Source organism: Gossypium hirsutum, chromosome A02 (genome assembly GCF_007990345.1).
Source record: "Gossypium hirsutum isolate 1008001.06 chromosome A02, Gossypium_hirsutum_v2.1, whole genome shotgun sequence".
NCBI lineage: Eukaryota > Viridiplantae > Streptophyta > Magnoliopsida > Malvales > Malvaceae > Gossypium > Gossypium hirsutum.
Window position 1 is genome coordinate 10,412,013 of NC_053425.1, and position 16,490 is coordinate 10,428,502.

At 32.9% G+C, this 16,490-nt stretch overlaps 2 protein-coding genes across 3 annotated transcripts; one reads left to right on the top strand and one right to left on the bottom strand.

Annotated features, from left to right (window-relative positions):
* Positions 1 to 316: 316 nt before the first annotated feature.
* Positions 317 to 6,831, top strand: LOC107944672 (ras-related protein Rab7). Of its 2 annotated transcripts, none has more exons than XM_041090742.1 (7): positions 317 to 453; positions 573 to 599; positions 968 to 1,067; positions 1,153 to 1,299; positions 5,852 to 5,932; positions 6,019 to 6,164; positions 6,428 to 6,831. In XM_041090742.1, the coding sequence occupies exons 1-7, from the start codon at positions 401 to 403 to the stop codon at positions 6,489 to 6,491; spliced, it is 618 nt and encodes a 205-aa protein (XP_040946676.1). In that variant the 5' UTR covers positions 317 to 400; the 3' UTR covers positions 6,492 to 6,831. The 2 variants fall into 2 exon arrangements, with proteins under 2 accessions (XP_040946676.1, XP_040946681.1); XM_041090747.1 differs by having other exon boundaries at positions 353 to 453; positions 573 to 613.
* Positions 6,770 to 9,737, bottom strand: LOC107910476 (laccase-21). The gene is made up of 7 exons (XM_016838327.2): positions 9,451 to 9,737; positions 9,209 to 9,360; positions 8,880 to 9,124; positions 8,662 to 8,787; positions 7,915 to 8,506; positions 7,361 to 7,716; positions 6,770 to 7,234 (listed from the first exon to the last, which is right to left on the bottom strand). The coding sequence occupies exons 1-7, from the start codon at positions 9,544 to 9,546 to the stop codon at positions 7,059 to 7,061; spliced, it is 1,743 nt and encodes a 580-aa protein (XP_016693816.2). The 5' UTR covers positions 9,547 to 9,737; the 3' UTR covers positions 6,770 to 7,058.
* Positions 9,738 to 16,490: the final 6,753 nt, after the last annotated feature.

Consider the following 16,490-nt stretch of genomic DNA (forward strand, 5'->3'; position numbering starts at 1 on the left):
AATTTTATAATTAAGTTAGTATCAAGTTGACTCGTGAAACCAATTCAGTCAACTATTTTATATATAATGTATATATATATAATTTAATTTTAGGTTTGATCTTTTAGGTAATTACCTTTAATTAATGTTATTTTTTTAATTACTTAAATCCGCCATGAGGACAATGTCTATGTCAATAGAGCTAATCCTCAATTAATTTCGTATCATTATATTAATTAAATTAAGTAATTAAATAGAAATTTAGAAAAAAAGAAATAGGTTTCCATAAATAGTTATGGAGATATTTTTAGTGAAGCCATATCTACAGCAATATAAAAGCATCAAAATTAATTACTGGGGTGTGAAAGATAAAAGGGTTTTTTCCCCTTTAAGAAACGTAAATCAAAGCTGAATAACCGCCATGTCAATGCGCAAACGAACCTTGCTGAAGGTCATTGTTCTCGGTGATAGCGGGTACGATCCTTGTTTATTTTAATTTCAATTCCGATGGCTTCATTCAAATGAAAAATTTACGAATTTTTGTAAATTCGTTAAATGTTAGTAAATTTGATTGCTTTTTGTGTCAATGTCAGAGTGGGAAAGACGTCGTTGATGAATCAGTATCCTTTCATCTGTATCTGAATTTGATTTTTTTAAATTTTTGTGTAAATTTTTATAAGGTTGTTAATTTTTATCTAAATGCCAATGCGGCTTTGATTTAATGGCTAGCTTGAGAGTTTAGAAACTTTGATATTTCATATTCGAATTCCAGCTGCGTAATGCATGGGTGAGTTAGTTTGTCCAAGTCCCACCTGTGCAAACCATGCAATGGTGAATTAGTTTGTTGATATGGTTATTAAGTTCAATTTCTAAAATGATGATTATTCTGATAGTAATTGTTGATATAATCGTAAATTGAAAATCATTTGAATATATTTATTTATTCACTTAGTTTAAAATGTTTTCAAGATTAACTCGTTGAATTTAGATATGTTCATATGAAGTTTACTCAACAATATAAAGCAACTATTGGTGCTGATTTTGTCACTACAGAACTCCAGATTGACGACCGGGATGTCACTCTTCAAGTAGAGTTTTTTCTTCTTATCTTGGGTGTTTTTATGTTGTTTATAGCTCAAATCTGAAGATGTTTTTTTCTTTTGCATTGGTTAGATATGGGACACTGCAGGGCAGGAAAGGTTTCAAAGTCTTGGAGTTGCCTTCTATAGAGGTGCAGATTGTTGTGTGCTAGTTCATGATGTTAATGTGATGAAATCATTTGACAGCCTTGATAATTGGCATGAGGAGTTCCTTAAACAGGTTTCATTTTTTCCCTTCCTCTGTTCTTTCATTTCCCTTTAAGCTGTTTGTTTTTATGCCTCTATAGCATCCACGTAGTTATAAACATGTCAAGAACAATGTGCAAGTGCAATGTATTAGGTCCTTTTTGGCTTGTACTGCTTTTAGTACTCCTGCCATGATAAATCTTTAAGCTTGTGCTAAGGCATGGCTTGTGAATATACTAAAAGATTGAAGCCACTCTAGTGAAATTTTCCAATGAACATTTTGTAGGACATAAATTCTTTCTGAGAAACAGTGGTTAATTACCTGAAGCACACCTTACATGAGGAAAACTTTCTTGCAAGATGGTCTTTTGTTGATTGACCTTGATCAGAGGCTTTTTCGTTCTCTTTAACTACTAATGGTTCCATCAGCACACCCTAAACTGCATATTAATTTCTATGTGAAAGTGATTAGCATGCTGATATGGTTTCTGTTAAGAACAGGCTTTTTCTATTCCATTTTATTCACAAGACATTACATAAATATTTATACACATAGTAAGCCTAACTTAGGAAACTCTATACTAGGAAACAGACTAACTCTAGGGATGCTGTCTAAAAAAACAGCCTTAAAGTTAGGGATAGTAATCAGTAAAATATTTACAGAATCCTATCTGATACACTTAAATATTCCTTAATTAGTAAACTGTAATCTGACACTCCCCCTCAAGCTGGGAAGTGGATATCATCCATTCTCAGCTTGCTTACTAGTTTCTGAAACAACTTTCCAGACAACCCTTTGGTAAGTATGTCTGCTAGTTGACCGTCAGTGGACACAAATGGAGTGCAAATTAAGCCACTGTCCAGTTTTTCCTTTATAAAATGTCTGTCAACCTCAACGTGCTTCGTACGATCATGTTGAACTGGATTATGTGCAATATTGATAGCAGACTTATTATCACAATACAACTTCATCGGACCTTCCCACTTGATCTTCAAATCTTCCAAAATAATTTTTAGCCATAATAGCTCACAAATTCCAAGAGCCATCGCCCTAAATTCAGCTTCTGCACTAGATCTAGCCACAACATTCTGTTTTTTACTCCTCCAAGTCACAAGATTGCCTCCTAGGAAAGTGCAATAGTCAACCATAGACCCTGCATAATCTGCATCAGTATAGGCTTCAAGGGTTAAATTCTCCCCCTTTTTAAATAGGATTACTTTACCTAGCGTGCCCTTTAAGTACTGTAGAATTTGATACACAGCTCTAAGATGTGATTCTTTGGGGTTGTGCATAAACTGACTTACAACACCGACTGCATAAGCAATATCCGGTCTGGTATGAGACAAGTAAATGAGCTTCCGCATGAACTTTTATCAACTGCTGCATCTTCTAGTGCATCTCCAAGTCTGTGATTCATCTCTATGGGTGTGTCTGCTAGTTTACATCCCAACTTGCTTGTCTCTGTCAACAAATCAACTATGTATTTTTGCTGAGATATAAAGATTCCTTCCCGAGAGTGTGCCACTTCAATACCAAGGAAATATTTTAACTTTCCGAGCTCTTTGACTTCAAATTCTTTTACTAGGCATTTCTTTAAACTCTCCATTCCTTCCAGGTCATCACCAGTCACTATAATGTCATCTACATAGACTAATAAAGCAGTCACTCCCTCTGAAGATGAGTGTTTTACAAACAGAGTGTGATCTCCTTGACTCTGTTTATACCCCAACTTGAGCATTACTTTGGTAAATCTTCCAAACCAAGCCCTCGGGGACTGTTTTAGTCCGTACAAAGCCTTTTTTAGTTTGCAAACTACCTGTCCTGTATTTGGACCGAATCCTGGTGGAACATCCATATAGACTTCCTCCTCAAGATCACCATGTAAAAAGGCGTTTTTTATGTCAAATTGCTGTAATTTCCAGCCTCGGTTGGCAGCTAGTGACAACAACACTCTCACAGTGTTCATCTTTGCAACAGGGGCAAATGTCTCAAGGTAGTCTACTCCATACATTTGAGTGTACCCTTTAGCAACCAATCTTGCTTTGTACCTCTCCAAAGAACCATCTGATTTATACTTCACTGTGTACACCCAGCGACATCCCACTGGTTTCTTCCCTCTCGGTAATTTCACCAAGTCCCATGTTTTATTTTTTTCAAGAGCTTCCATTTCAACCTTCATGGCATTTTTCCAATTCTCATCTTCTAATGCCTCGGATACAATTTTGGGAATGGAGATAGAATTTAGGCTAGTAAGAAAGGCTTTGTGGTTATGGGACAAATTTTTGTAAGACAAAAATAAGTACAAGGGATGTTTTGTACGGGCTCTAATCCCTTTTCTAATAGCAATGGGAAATTCATCTAAATTTTCAATAGTTTCAGTAGTAGGTTCAGCAATTACCTCAGGTTGTATAGGAGGAGAAGATGATTGAACTTGCACCGGTGCCTTCTTCCTTGAGTAAACCAGTAAAGGACGAGTAGTGTCCTGAATCCCTCTTTGTGATTTGGGTGTATTAGGCTCTGTTTCAGGTTGCTGGACAGGAGCTGGAATGTGAGTGTTTGGTTGCTGGACGGGAGCTGGAATGTGAGTGTTTGGTTGCTGGACAGGAGCTGGAATGTGAGTGTTTGGTTGCTGGACAGTAGCTAGAATGTCAAGAAGAAAGAATTCTCTGTCCTTATCTTCTGTGAATAAGATCTCCCCCTGAAGATAAGGACGATTAAAGAAATTCTCTTGTTCTGCAAAAGTAACATCCGCTGATACATAAAATTTTTTTGTGGCTGGATGATAGCATTTGTACCCCTTTTGAGTGGAAGAATAACCGAAAAAGACACACTTGACAGCTCGTGGATCAAATTTTCCTCTATTTTGAGAATGTACATGTACAAAGGCAACACAACCAAATATTTTGGGAGGAAGGTTACTTGAAGTACTAAAATCAGGAAAGAATTTTGCTAGAACTTGCATAGGACTTTGAGATTAAAGGACTTTTGTAGGCAATCTATTTATCATATGAGTAGCAGTTAAAACAGCCTCCCCCAGTTTTGTTTAGGGACATTTTTTTTGGAACAAGAGGGCTCTTGTAATAGCTAAAATGTGACCATTTTTTCTTTCGGCAACACCATAATTGTTGGGGTGTGCTAACACAAGATGACTCATGTATAATGCCTCTTTCTTGGAAATATGGTGAGAGAAACTGATTGAAATAGTCCTTGGCATTGTCTGACCTAAACCTTTTTATTTCAGCTCCAAATTGTGTTTTGATCATGTTGTAAAAGGTTGGAAAGACAGACCTTACATCAGATTTCTGTTTTAAAAGAAATATCCAAGACACACGGGTACAATCATCAATAAAGGATACAAACCACCGAGCCCCAGAAATTTTTGAAATAGTGGATGGTCCCCAAACATCACTATGAATAAGAGTAAAAGGAGTGGATGTTCTTTTATTGCTTATCGGAAAAGAGGTACGTTTATGTTTTGCAAGTTCACAGACATCACAATGGAATTTTTCAACAGTTAATCCTTTGAACAATGAAGGAAACATAATTTTAAGGACTCTAAACGATGGATGACCAAGGCGGAGGTGATGGAGCCAAATTTGGTTTTTATTGGTTTTAATAGATTCGGATATGAAAGATAATGGTGAGGAATTCAGAGCACTAACTTCTCCACTGGATTCCTCAAGATAGTATAGGCCATTTACTTCCTTAGCATGTCCAATCATCCTCCTCGTATTCTGTTCTTGAAAAAGACATTGATTGTGATAGAAAACCACACTACAGTTAGAGTCTTTGGTAATTATTTGGATGGATAGAAGATTGGTAAATAGTTTTGGAACATGAAGGACATTTTTAAGAGTAAGGGTTTTGTTTATAACAATATCACCCTGACCAGCCACTGTGATCACAGAACCATCGGCTACTGTTATCTTTCTACTACTAGGGCAAGGTGTATATGAAACAAATTTTTGTGAGGAGTGGGTCATGTGGTCTGTAGCTCCTGAGTCAATGACCCAAGAACTTTTTGTGGGTATATCCGAGATTTTAGAATTTTGAGAAGAGGATATACATGAAAAAACCAAACCACTAGTACCTATTGAAGGAGATTTTTCCAATGATCCCAGCAGATTCTTCAACTTCTCAATTTCTTCTTTACTGAACTCAACAGATGATTCTTGAGAATTCCCTTCTCCAGTGTTGCTGGTTTTGACAGTTTCAGCCATGTTTCTTTTGAACAAATTCTACAGGCTTGAGGGTTGATCGGGAATGAGAAGAAGTTGCCAGACAAAGAAAAAAAAATCCCAGAATTTGAGCTAAAAACCTGGCTCGGATGCCATGTTAAGAACAGGCTTTTTCTATTCCATTTTATTCATAAGACATTACGTAAATATTTATACACATAGTAAGCCTAACTTAGGAAACTCTATACTAGGAAACAGACTAACTCTAGGGATGCTGTCTAAAAAAACAGCCTTAAAGTTATGGATAGTAATCAGTAAAATATTTACAGAATCCTATCTGATACACTTAAATATTCCTTAATTAGTAAACTGTAATCTGACAGTTTCTATTTCTGGTTTCATGCCAGGCAAATCCTACTGACCCCAGGACGTTTCCTTTTATATTGCTTGGAAACAAGATAGATGTAGATGGCGGTAATACTCGAGTGGTAAGGATGTCTAGTTTCTATACTTGCTAATTTTCTTTTATCCTCACAGGACCTCAGCTTAATAAGTGGTGTCTTGAGCCATGTAGGTCTCTGAGAAGAAAGCAAAAGACTGGTGTGCTTCGAAAGAAAACATACCTTACTTTGAAACATCAGCAAAAGAAGATATCAACGTTGATGTTGCATTCCATTGTATTGCGAAAACTGCTCTTGTGAATGAGCGCGAGCAGGACATGTAAGTTCATCTATCTTGAGGTCTATTCCCTTCGTTTTTTTAAGTGAATTTTGGCATGTCCAACCTGGTGTTTTAGCCCCAGGAAGGAGTACGGTTTTATCAAACACTGGAGATTCGGATATGATCATTATCTTGTCTTGCATTTTTCACTGTACAGCCGTGATCTTTAGCATATGCTTTCGGGACATTATATAGCTAATAGTTGGTGTAAAAGGACGATATTTCTGAGTATATTGATATCACATTTGTGTATGAATTTGCAGATATTTTCAGGGCATCCCAGATGCTGTCAACGAGACTGAGCAAAGAGGTGGCTGTGCATGCTGATTACGAGCCAAACTCGTCGTTTTATTTTTGGTTGCTCAATGCATCCATATTTTCTGGTTCCTATGATTCTTATCCATTATATATACATAGATTTGTATTCTAAAATCCCTTTATCGAAGCATTTTGTGATACTACTTTTGTTTTTGGTAGAGATGAAATATAAGAACTAAAATTTTGTAGAACCCCAGGTGATTTTGCTTTTAGTTTTTGATTAGGGTCATATGTTCAAATTTTAGTATAAGGTTAAGCTTTCATGCAAGAAATGATGATTGTTCATGTTTTCATTGGACTTTAATATATTTATCTGCAATCCTGGATTGCTGAGTAATCTTGTCCCTAATATATTCTTGAAAGCATAAATTCCTAAGTTTTGCTGATATTTTGGTACATGAAAATTGTTCTTCGACATTTTTGCTAGCCCCCTGGTTTAAAGTTCAAACCTTAGCATGTGCAGTTGAGCAAACAACTGTATAAACCAAGGAACTCTTTAAAGATTCACAAACCATCGGTGTTTACCACATTCAGATTATCGATCTTTTTCATGCACAAAGCTGACTTTGTTCTGGTTTATTCAGCCGAAACTTCCAAAGCTCTGTGAATGGAAGGATAATTTGCACAAGAAGGCATGTTAGGAGGGGGAGTACGAATGCTTGTTTCCGGATTGCTGCCATTCTTCACTATCAGAACAGTGTTCATTCCCCAAATCAAATGTCTACCTTCCTGGCAGTGCATTGCCCACACTCCTGTTCACAAGTTTCGAACAAAATTCGGGTTTTATAGCTCCGACATATGGCTATATATAACACGCTCATAGTCTGCAATACAAATGGAAAAGGTACACACACAGAGGCAAAATTATAGAAAGTTACCAGGATTGTTAGCTTTAAATCTGATAGTAAGCCATCCTTTCACAGGGAGTGAAGCAGTGCCGAGGTAAGGTGGATCAACTAGATTATAAGTTTCCGGATCTCTTGTACTGTTGAAATTCCCATAACCCTCTCCGAGTGCGTAAAATTTATGCCCGTGTATATACATAGAATGCTCATTCGATGCGTTCAACAGATTTGTCGATTGAAACACTATCTCAACCTCTTCACCGTATTCCAAAACTTTCACTTTCGTCCCCTTCAAAGGATGCGTACTATCATCTGTCAAATCAGCGACAAAGTCGAAGTAATAGGGAGGCTCATCCGGAAAATCCGAGGTATAGAATCCACTCAAGTTCCTACAATGAAAAATCTGTGATATTGTAACCATTTCCAGTGACATTATATCAAATATATTTCTACAAGGGAAAGCCATAAGTGCTCTGCCGAATCCTTGAACCCCGACATCTGCAAGGCCTTCCCTCATTCACCAATTACGGTCTCTTTCGTACCAAAAGAAAACGCGAGAAACTATAAAGGAGGAGGAGAATTTTTACCTGTAATAAGCTTGAAGCAAATCTGTTGAGGGGTTCACCCAGCTTATATTGTTTAAGCTTGAAAGAAGAGTATAGTCCATATACGCAGAAAAGTTGTGAACAATTTTATCCATGGAAGCTGTTATGTACATTTGGGTAGTTACGTTTCTCGGAACATCTATAGGATGTTCTTTGCTGGCCAAGCTTTTCAGACGCTTCCTGAATCGTGTTGCAGAATCATAGTCGGTATACGAAGGAAGTGTTTTGGGAAAGAAAGGTGATGACAGTCGGTCATATTTCCCTCTATACTCAAGAATCGCAGAAGCATTTGTTTTATCATATCCAGTAAAAAACAGATTATCGGTGTAATATTGTCGACCGGCCATGTAATAACGACCAGGAGATTGATTTGTTTTGACTAAAACATCCATTGTTTGACCATTTGATAACATGACATAACTTGTAGTAAAAGGTTTCAGGTAGCTTCCATCGATTCCAACAACTATGAGATCATGTCCTGCTATTGCAAAGAAGAACTCTTCATTCATCAATGCATTGACTAAGCGAATCAAGTACGTCTTCCCGTAATCGACTTGCCATCGGTATGCCATCTCTGCAACACCATCAATATATAATCATGTATGTCACAATTATCCATTGAATTTTCTGCAATTGAAAGCTTAAACCGAAATTTGAGCTCGAAAGCTCTAAAATCGTGAAAACTCTTAAGCCTATAGGAAATCATCCAACAATTATAGTTTAGGATACCTTTAGAACAAGCACAGAAATCTCCTGGCTGGCCATTTATGATATAAGCATCAGATATAGGGACATCTTTCCCAGTTCTCAGGATCTCTTTGATTACCTTGTTTACATCATAGGTAAACCAAGTCCCTGCATGCATTCATATATAAGTTTATTCATTCTCATATACACACACATATACACACCTAAATATGCAATTAAGCAAAGAAATTAAGGGTTACCGAGTATGAGGATTTGTTCTCCAGCAGGAGTGGGAAAAGGGTAGGAAAATCCATGAGGAGGGTAAATGACAATGGCACCGTGAACAGTGTTTCTAGTCCAATCACTGTTAGCATGCCACCAGAGGGTTCCTTCTTCCTCAGAAAACACAACTTCATATGTGAAATTGTGGCCAGGTTCAATAGGGCATTGCGTGATGTATGCTGACCCATCTGACCATGGATTCCTTGGTTGCTTTACCCCATGCCTGCAAATGAAACCTCCAAAATATTATTGATATAACATCTTGGTCTGTAACAGATACGTAAATGAACTAGAGAGAAAATTTTACCAGTGAATGGTGAGACCATAATCCCCATGATTATGGACATTAACAAACACTGTATCACCTTTATGAACATAAATGGTGGGTCCTGGGAATTGGCCATTAACAACCAGCATACTCTTGGTCTTGCACAGCCTCGTGAAGTTCTTCTCAGCCAGCTACAGTTCAGATCCAGAAGATCATCACAGTATATATTCATACACATATGCATTTATTGGAAACGAAAGATGGATCTAAAAGTTACTTACAACAAAATCATAATAGTGAACTTCAGCTTCAACTACCCAAATGGAAATCCCAGTGAGAAACAAAAGTAATAGAGGATATGCTGGAGCAACACCCATGGTTTCTTTCTTTGAAAGAGAAAACAGAGATTCTTGTTCATATACAAGTGTATTACATGTGTGTGTATATAAATATAGTATTTTGTTACTGTAAAACTATAAAAATATCGTGTGGTTATCAATGGGAGAAGTCAGACATCTTTTGAGAAACATCCACTGTATCAGTAGCTGAGGTAGAAAAATTTCTTCCCCTCATAATTAAATTATATATTTTTATGATAATAAAAATATAATTTCATTATTTTAATAAATTATATTTTTATAATTTTAAAAAATTAAATTAAATTATTATTATTTTTAGAGGTTAAATTATAATTTTATTATTATTAATTTAAAATTTTATAAATTATATAAAGTTTAATTAGAAAATTTTTCATTTTAAGATACCCACCACTTGCTCCGCGACTGCACTGTACCATCTTTGCCAAAATTGCTTTTGTCAGAAAAAACTACTTTTCAAACAATGCTAAATGGAAAATTTTTTAAAGTTAAAATGCTTTTCTTTTCTCCATTATTTATATATAAAAAAAACTACATTTTCATGGTACTAAATACTAATTTTTTTATTATAAATTTGTATGTGATGGATTTCAATAATGCAATTCACATTAATAAAATTTTAATTTTATTATTTAATTAAAAATTTATTTAAATATAATTATATTATGCATATTTTATTACATCTGTGTTTTAAATATTTACTCTATGTTTGATTCACTGTAATGGAATAAAACTATAATGTAATATAATTGTAATGAAATAGAACTGTAATCAGTAATTTAATTGTTTGGTTGAATGAAATAGAATAAAACTATAATAATATTCCTATGTTTGGTTGAATAGAATGATGTTATAATAGCATAAAGAAAAAAACTCAAATCACCAGAGTACCTTTAGCAGGATTTTTCTAGGTAGATCATTATTATTATTATTAAATTTTAATAGGATTATTATTAAAAATAATTTAATCATATTTTAATATAATTATTATAAAATATAATTTAATAAAAATAATTTAATAATATTTTTAATATAATTATCTTTATATTAATTTATATTAAAATATTTTTGTTGTTTTATATTAAATTATATTAAATTATATTAAAATATTTAAAATATTTTATTTTTAAATTATATTTTGAATTAAATATTTTATATTAAATTATATTCAAATATTCAAATACTTTATTTTTATATTTTCTAAGTCCAAGTTTTAAAGGATTAATCTGATTTTTTTTTGTTATTCAATGTTGCATGGAATAAACATTATTTGGTGATTCCAAATAATGTTTATTACGAGAAGGCAAGTAATAAGGAAGTAATAATCATTTTATTGAATGAGTATTGCGTTCAACCAAATAAAGGAAGGGTTTACCATTCAATGAATAAAGAGGTAATGTTATTCCATTCTCCCCAACCAAATATGGTGTTAGTTTTCACACACATAGGTGTACTAGAATTTTTTATTTATAATGTGATTGATTGAGTTGGTGTCCCAAGTTAACTCGACATCAACTACGATTGATGCCATACCAAGATAAACAATTGTAGTACATTTAATATTCTTAATTTGATGTATTTATGTAGTTAAATTTTGTTTTACTCGCACTTTAATCTATTTTTTTCATTTTAATATAGTACATATTTCGAATATTATTATTAATTAGTTTCAAACCATACGCTTAATTATTTATTATATATTGCTTTTAAACACAACTCCGTCTTCTAAGTATGTAGTTTACATACGCATGTATGTGTAATAGAATTTCTAATATAACCTTTTATATTTGAATTTATAATGACCATTTTTTAATATTTAAAATATAATTTATACATTGAAATTAAATTTTACAAATAATTCGCTTAAACATATTCAAAACTTATATGTTATATATATCCAAATATTAATAATAAGTTACAATAATTTTTTTTATATTTTTACTGAAATTTTATAACATTAGTGAATTTAAACATCATTTAAATCTATATTTTTTTACTTTATAATATCATGTCAAAAATAGATATTTTATTTTTTAACAACAATTCTGAACGCTTAAATGTTAAATTAAACTATAACAGTTCGATTTCAGTGGTGTCAAAAACAATAGTTTTGAAATCTTGTTCTCTGATGATTGAGTCAATAAATATTATTAATTAATATTTAAGAGTTAATTGTATTATTATATTGAATTTAGGTCTGACGAATTTGTTAATTTGATAGTTAGTTAAGGTACAAGTATTTTGACTTTAAAGTCAGTGGTGTTGGAAAATGAGATATTAAGACCTCGTTTATTAAATATTTATGAAGTTATTTTATAAGTTAATTGAATTCTGAATGGGAAATTTTATCAAATTAGTGACTAATTAAGGTACAATGACTAAATCGTAAAAGAAAAAATGTTAAAGTTTGGTCCTTCAATTTGGTAAGATTTGAAGTTCGTTTATCATAATTTTTATATTTTTTAGATCATGAAAACTCAATTTAGATAACTCGGATATTATTTCTTAACACTATTAAAGTTTCAAAACGTTTTCATTGATGATTTCGTGAAGTTCTTGATGTTATTTAGTTAGATTTAAAGCTTAGATATGAAAAAAGATTAATTTGCAAAGTGAAAATTGTTAATTTTGAATATAGGGACTAAAGTGTAAATATTTTGAAATTAGTATAAAATTATTATAAATACGGACAATAGAGGGTCTTAGAAGGATATAATTGAGATCGGTTTCGAAATCAAAGCTCAAATGTGAAAATTATCATAGTTTCGGTTTTCGAGACTAAATTGAATAAAATATAAAATTTTAGGGAAATTATACAAAATGGAATTAAATTGTCATATGCCTTGAATAGGATGTTATAATGTAACCGAAACTAATTAATTGAAACTAATAATTGACAATGAATTATTATAACTCAAGATTTAAATCAATTAGAAGTTAATTGAGAAATAGAAGAAATAACGGATTAGTCCTTGACACTTTGTAGTTGTCGTTTTTCAGGTAAGTTCATATGGTGTATTTATATTTTGATTCATCATCTATATTGAATTGTGAATGTTATATATATATATGTTTTAGTAAACTTTGGATTGTTTACCATTTAGTACAAAAATATGAGAAATGATTAAATTGAAATGGAATAACATGAACTTACATGATGGAATTACCTTATTAAAACTTCGTGAATGTAACGCACACATGGTTACAGGTTGATCTCCAATGATTCTGAGATCCAACATTTATTGCAGACTTGAAGATACATATGACATAGGTTTAGCTCGGACGAGTAATCTGATGTCATTTCAAAAGTTTATCCCAGACGAGTAACCTTAAATGTATATTTAGCCCTGACCAAGCTATTTGATGTGTCAATATAAAGGTTTAGCCCAGACAGCAGCCTGACACAAATATATGTTAAGCTTAGACGAGCAACATTTGTGGTTAATTACTGATGATTACCAAGATCCATCATTTGTTTCGAACTCGAAGATACATGTGACACAAGTTTAGCTCAAGTGAGTAACCTGATGTCATTTTATAGGTTTAGCCCGAACAAGTAATTTGACATGTATATTTACAACTTTGGCTAAGCTATTTAATGTGTCGATAAAAGGTTTAGCTCAGATGGGTAACCTGACACAAGTGGATATGTTTAGCTCGGACGAGCACTAGATGTGATTAGAACCAGTGTATTTGAGTTCTTTTACGATGTTTCATTGGGTAACATTAATGATACAAAAATGTGGAAGTTGAACAATTTGAATTATATCTATTGATCCTAAATAGTGAAATAGAGAAATTAAGGGCAAGGATTGAGTATATTTCCATATGATTGAATGATGGTTAAATTGAATATAGATGATATAAAACTTATGTTTTTAAATGAAATGATATGTGATCAAGTATGAACCAAACTCACCTTGATGAAGTTGTTGTTGGATCTGGTGCCTTTAGTGTAGTATTTTTGTCTAAGTACACTTGTAATTTTTTTTTGAATAGATTGTTTAATAAAATTATTCATGAATTAAATTAATACACTTCATATTATTGTCCTCAAATGGTTTTTGCACGCAAATCAAAATAGAAGCAAATGTTGCTCATTGGTTGCCTAATGTTTAACTAATACTAAGTGATGTTACGTGGTCGAATCTTGATACAAAAATACAACTTGTATTAGTAGACGAACCTAAACATGTCCTTAGTTTAATAAAAAATAAGCAAACCGATTGAAAAACTAATATGTCGTCTATCATATAACACCCCTAACCCATTCCCGTCGCTAGATTGGGTTATGAAGCGTTACAGTACAAATTAGGACATTTATCATCAAACAGAAACAAAAATATAAAAAAATATTCATAGCTTATAAAAATCAGGGTAAAATACTCTTATAGGCCTTAAATCGAGCTTACGGGGTCTTAAAAATAGTTTGGGAACAATCCGGGACTAATTTGAATCAAAACAGAAAAATATGCAAAATTTTGAAAAATTTGGAAACAGAGGTCACATGGCTATATGTCCAGGCCGTGTGGAATAGCCCAGGTCGTATGGCTTCACACATGGTCATGTGGCTTCCACACACGCTCGTGTGGCCAGACCGTGTAATTAACTGTGACCGTGTGAAAAATCCTGCATTTACAAACTTATAAGACACATGGTCGTGCGTCTAGTCCATGCGTGTCACACTACCATGTGGCTAGGCCATGTGGAATAACCCAAGCCGTTTGCACCTTAAAAAGCTTTTAAAACAAGGCAAACTTTCATCCAACACTTAAGTTCCAAGCCAAATCAAAACCAACCATTTTCATACGTAAAAAACACATTTAGACTAGCCTAAAACATGTCAAAACAATTAACCTAAGTTCCTAATCAATGTGTTATCATTGACACCACAATTCAATTATCAATCTCAATTCACATGACACATCAACCAATTTGCATTCAAATTCATAAGTTCATATATAAAACTCATGCCAAACTTATAATTTCTTCTTAATCATTCACATTCATTCGTACCATGATTCAAGCACTTAAATAATATTTATATCAAATTACCAAACAATTTTATATGAACATATTCACACCAAGTTTAAAGGTATATACACAATTAAGCTTATACCAAGTTTAAAATGTAACATTTGTAATAAGTATCCAAACATATACAAACACGCCTATTACATATACATTCAATGGTTCAAAACACTCATTGAACACACACAAACATGCCAAATCAATCAACTTATAGGTTCTAACCAATATGCCATTCAAAGGCACTTCAACTTAAAACAATTTACTGTCACTCCATAGCCTAAGCTTACTTCACTACAACAATAAACATTTCAACCATTTCAACCATACATATAAACATGTCTAAAACATACATTTACATGTCACTCAAAGTGACCAAAAGATACTTATTTACAAAGCTTTACAAGTCCACCCCAAAACATAATCGCCAAAATGTATGACCAAACCAAGTGGGCCAAGTAACATATTCATGATACCTATTACATATGAGCCTTATACATGCCATTTATAACCATAGCCAAAATGTTCAAAAACTACCAAAATGATCGACGGATAGTGTGACAGGGCTCCAACAAGATTCCAATCGAATGAGCTTTCTAATAATCTACAAAACAGAGGAACAACAACTACGTAAGCATATAATGCTTAGTAAGTTCGTATAAAGAAACTTAAACTTATCGTCCCTTAATATTAAACCTTTCAATCATACTCATTAAATCACATAACACTTGCCTTTCGTAACGGCACAATTCCAATCATTACTATATTTTTCCATGCATTATTAAAGCTCACCTTACCGTTCCATACGGTCATCATTATCCATAATTCCATATATAAGCTTTTTCCTTCCTTTACTTACCCGTTGAGCCGTATGGAATAACATTGGATACTCAGGAACACTATTCCATAGAATCATAACATTTTCAATAATGCTCACATGAGTTGCGAAATAGGCTTACTCACACGAGATATAGGTCGAAACATTAGCTACACAATGTTGCTCACATGATCTGTGGAGAATCTACAACAAATGCAGGACCTTAACCATCGGTAGGACATCTAAGACCAACAACCAAAACATATAATCTCTAATGACATGTCATTTGTATCCTAAGCATTATTTATGTTCAAACGGGATTATAAACCGTCGAGTATACAAGTCATCATATTATAACCGAATCAATTATTTTTAACATAACATTAACTATAAATTAATCTTATCAATAATAATAAGCATATATCTCATACGAACTTACCTCAATTACAACGATTGTATTACCAAAGTCGAGAACTACTCTGAAACTTTCATTTTTCTCAATTCACGTTCGATTGATTCTTTTCTTCATCTAAATAGTAATTTAACTCAATTAAATATTTCAAACAATCTAAAATCATTAAATTTAATTTATTATGCACTTTAATATGAAATTACAAAATTATCCCTAACATTTTAACTTTATACTATTTAGTCCTTAAACCCATGACATGAAAATTCACCATTTTTCTAACCAAAATATGCCAGCCTAATTTTCTCTATATTTATCTCAACCTATATTTTACTCATTTCACCCAAAGTACATGAACATTACCATTTATACAATTTAATCCTTAAACCTCAAAATTGACTAAAATTCACTAAACAAATAATGTTCATTCAACCACCAAAATTAATTATCTAGCACTTAACATCACAACACATCAAATTCATTCATGGCAAGTCCCTCAACCTTTAATAGTTTTGCAATTTAACCCCCAGACTAGGTAGATTAAGCTAAAACGAGCTCAAAAACATAAAAATCATTAAGAAGGGAATTAAAAACACTTACATGCAAAGCTCCAATGTTATTCAAACTTAAGCTAACAAAAATGTTTTATTTCCCACAAAAATCAGTAGAGGAGTGTATCAAAGAAGATGA

What these genes read in the sequence shown, in the direction of transcription:
- LOC107944672 (XM_041090742.1), top strand. Translation starts at nt 401, where the DNA reads ATGTCAATGCGCAAACGAACCTTGCTGAAGGTCATTGTTCTCGGTGAT. An exon ending in AAGACGTCGTTGATGAATCA is followed by an intron (nt 600 to 967) that starts GTATCCTTTCAT and finishes CGTTGAATTTAG; the next exon opens with ATATGTTCATATGAAGTTTA. An exon ending in AATGAGCGCGAGCAGGACAT is followed by an intron (nt 6,165 to 6,427) that starts GTAAGTTCATCT and finishes ATGAATTTGCAG; the next exon opens with ATATTTTCAGGGCATCCCAG.
- LOC107910476 (XM_016838327.2), bottom strand. Translation starts at nt 9,546, where the DNA reads ATGGGTGTTGCTCCAGCATATCCTCTATTACTTTTGTTTCTCACTGGG. An exon ending in AGAACAAATCCTCATACTCG is followed by an intron (nt 8,788 to 8,879) that starts GTAACCCTTAAT and finishes GAATGCATGCAG; the next exon opens with GGACTTGGTTTACCTATGAT. An exon ending in TTTCTGTGCTTGTTCTAAAG is followed by an intron (nt 8,507 to 8,661) that starts GTATCCTAAACT and finishes ATGGTGTTGCAG; the next exon opens with AGATGGCATACCGATGGCAA.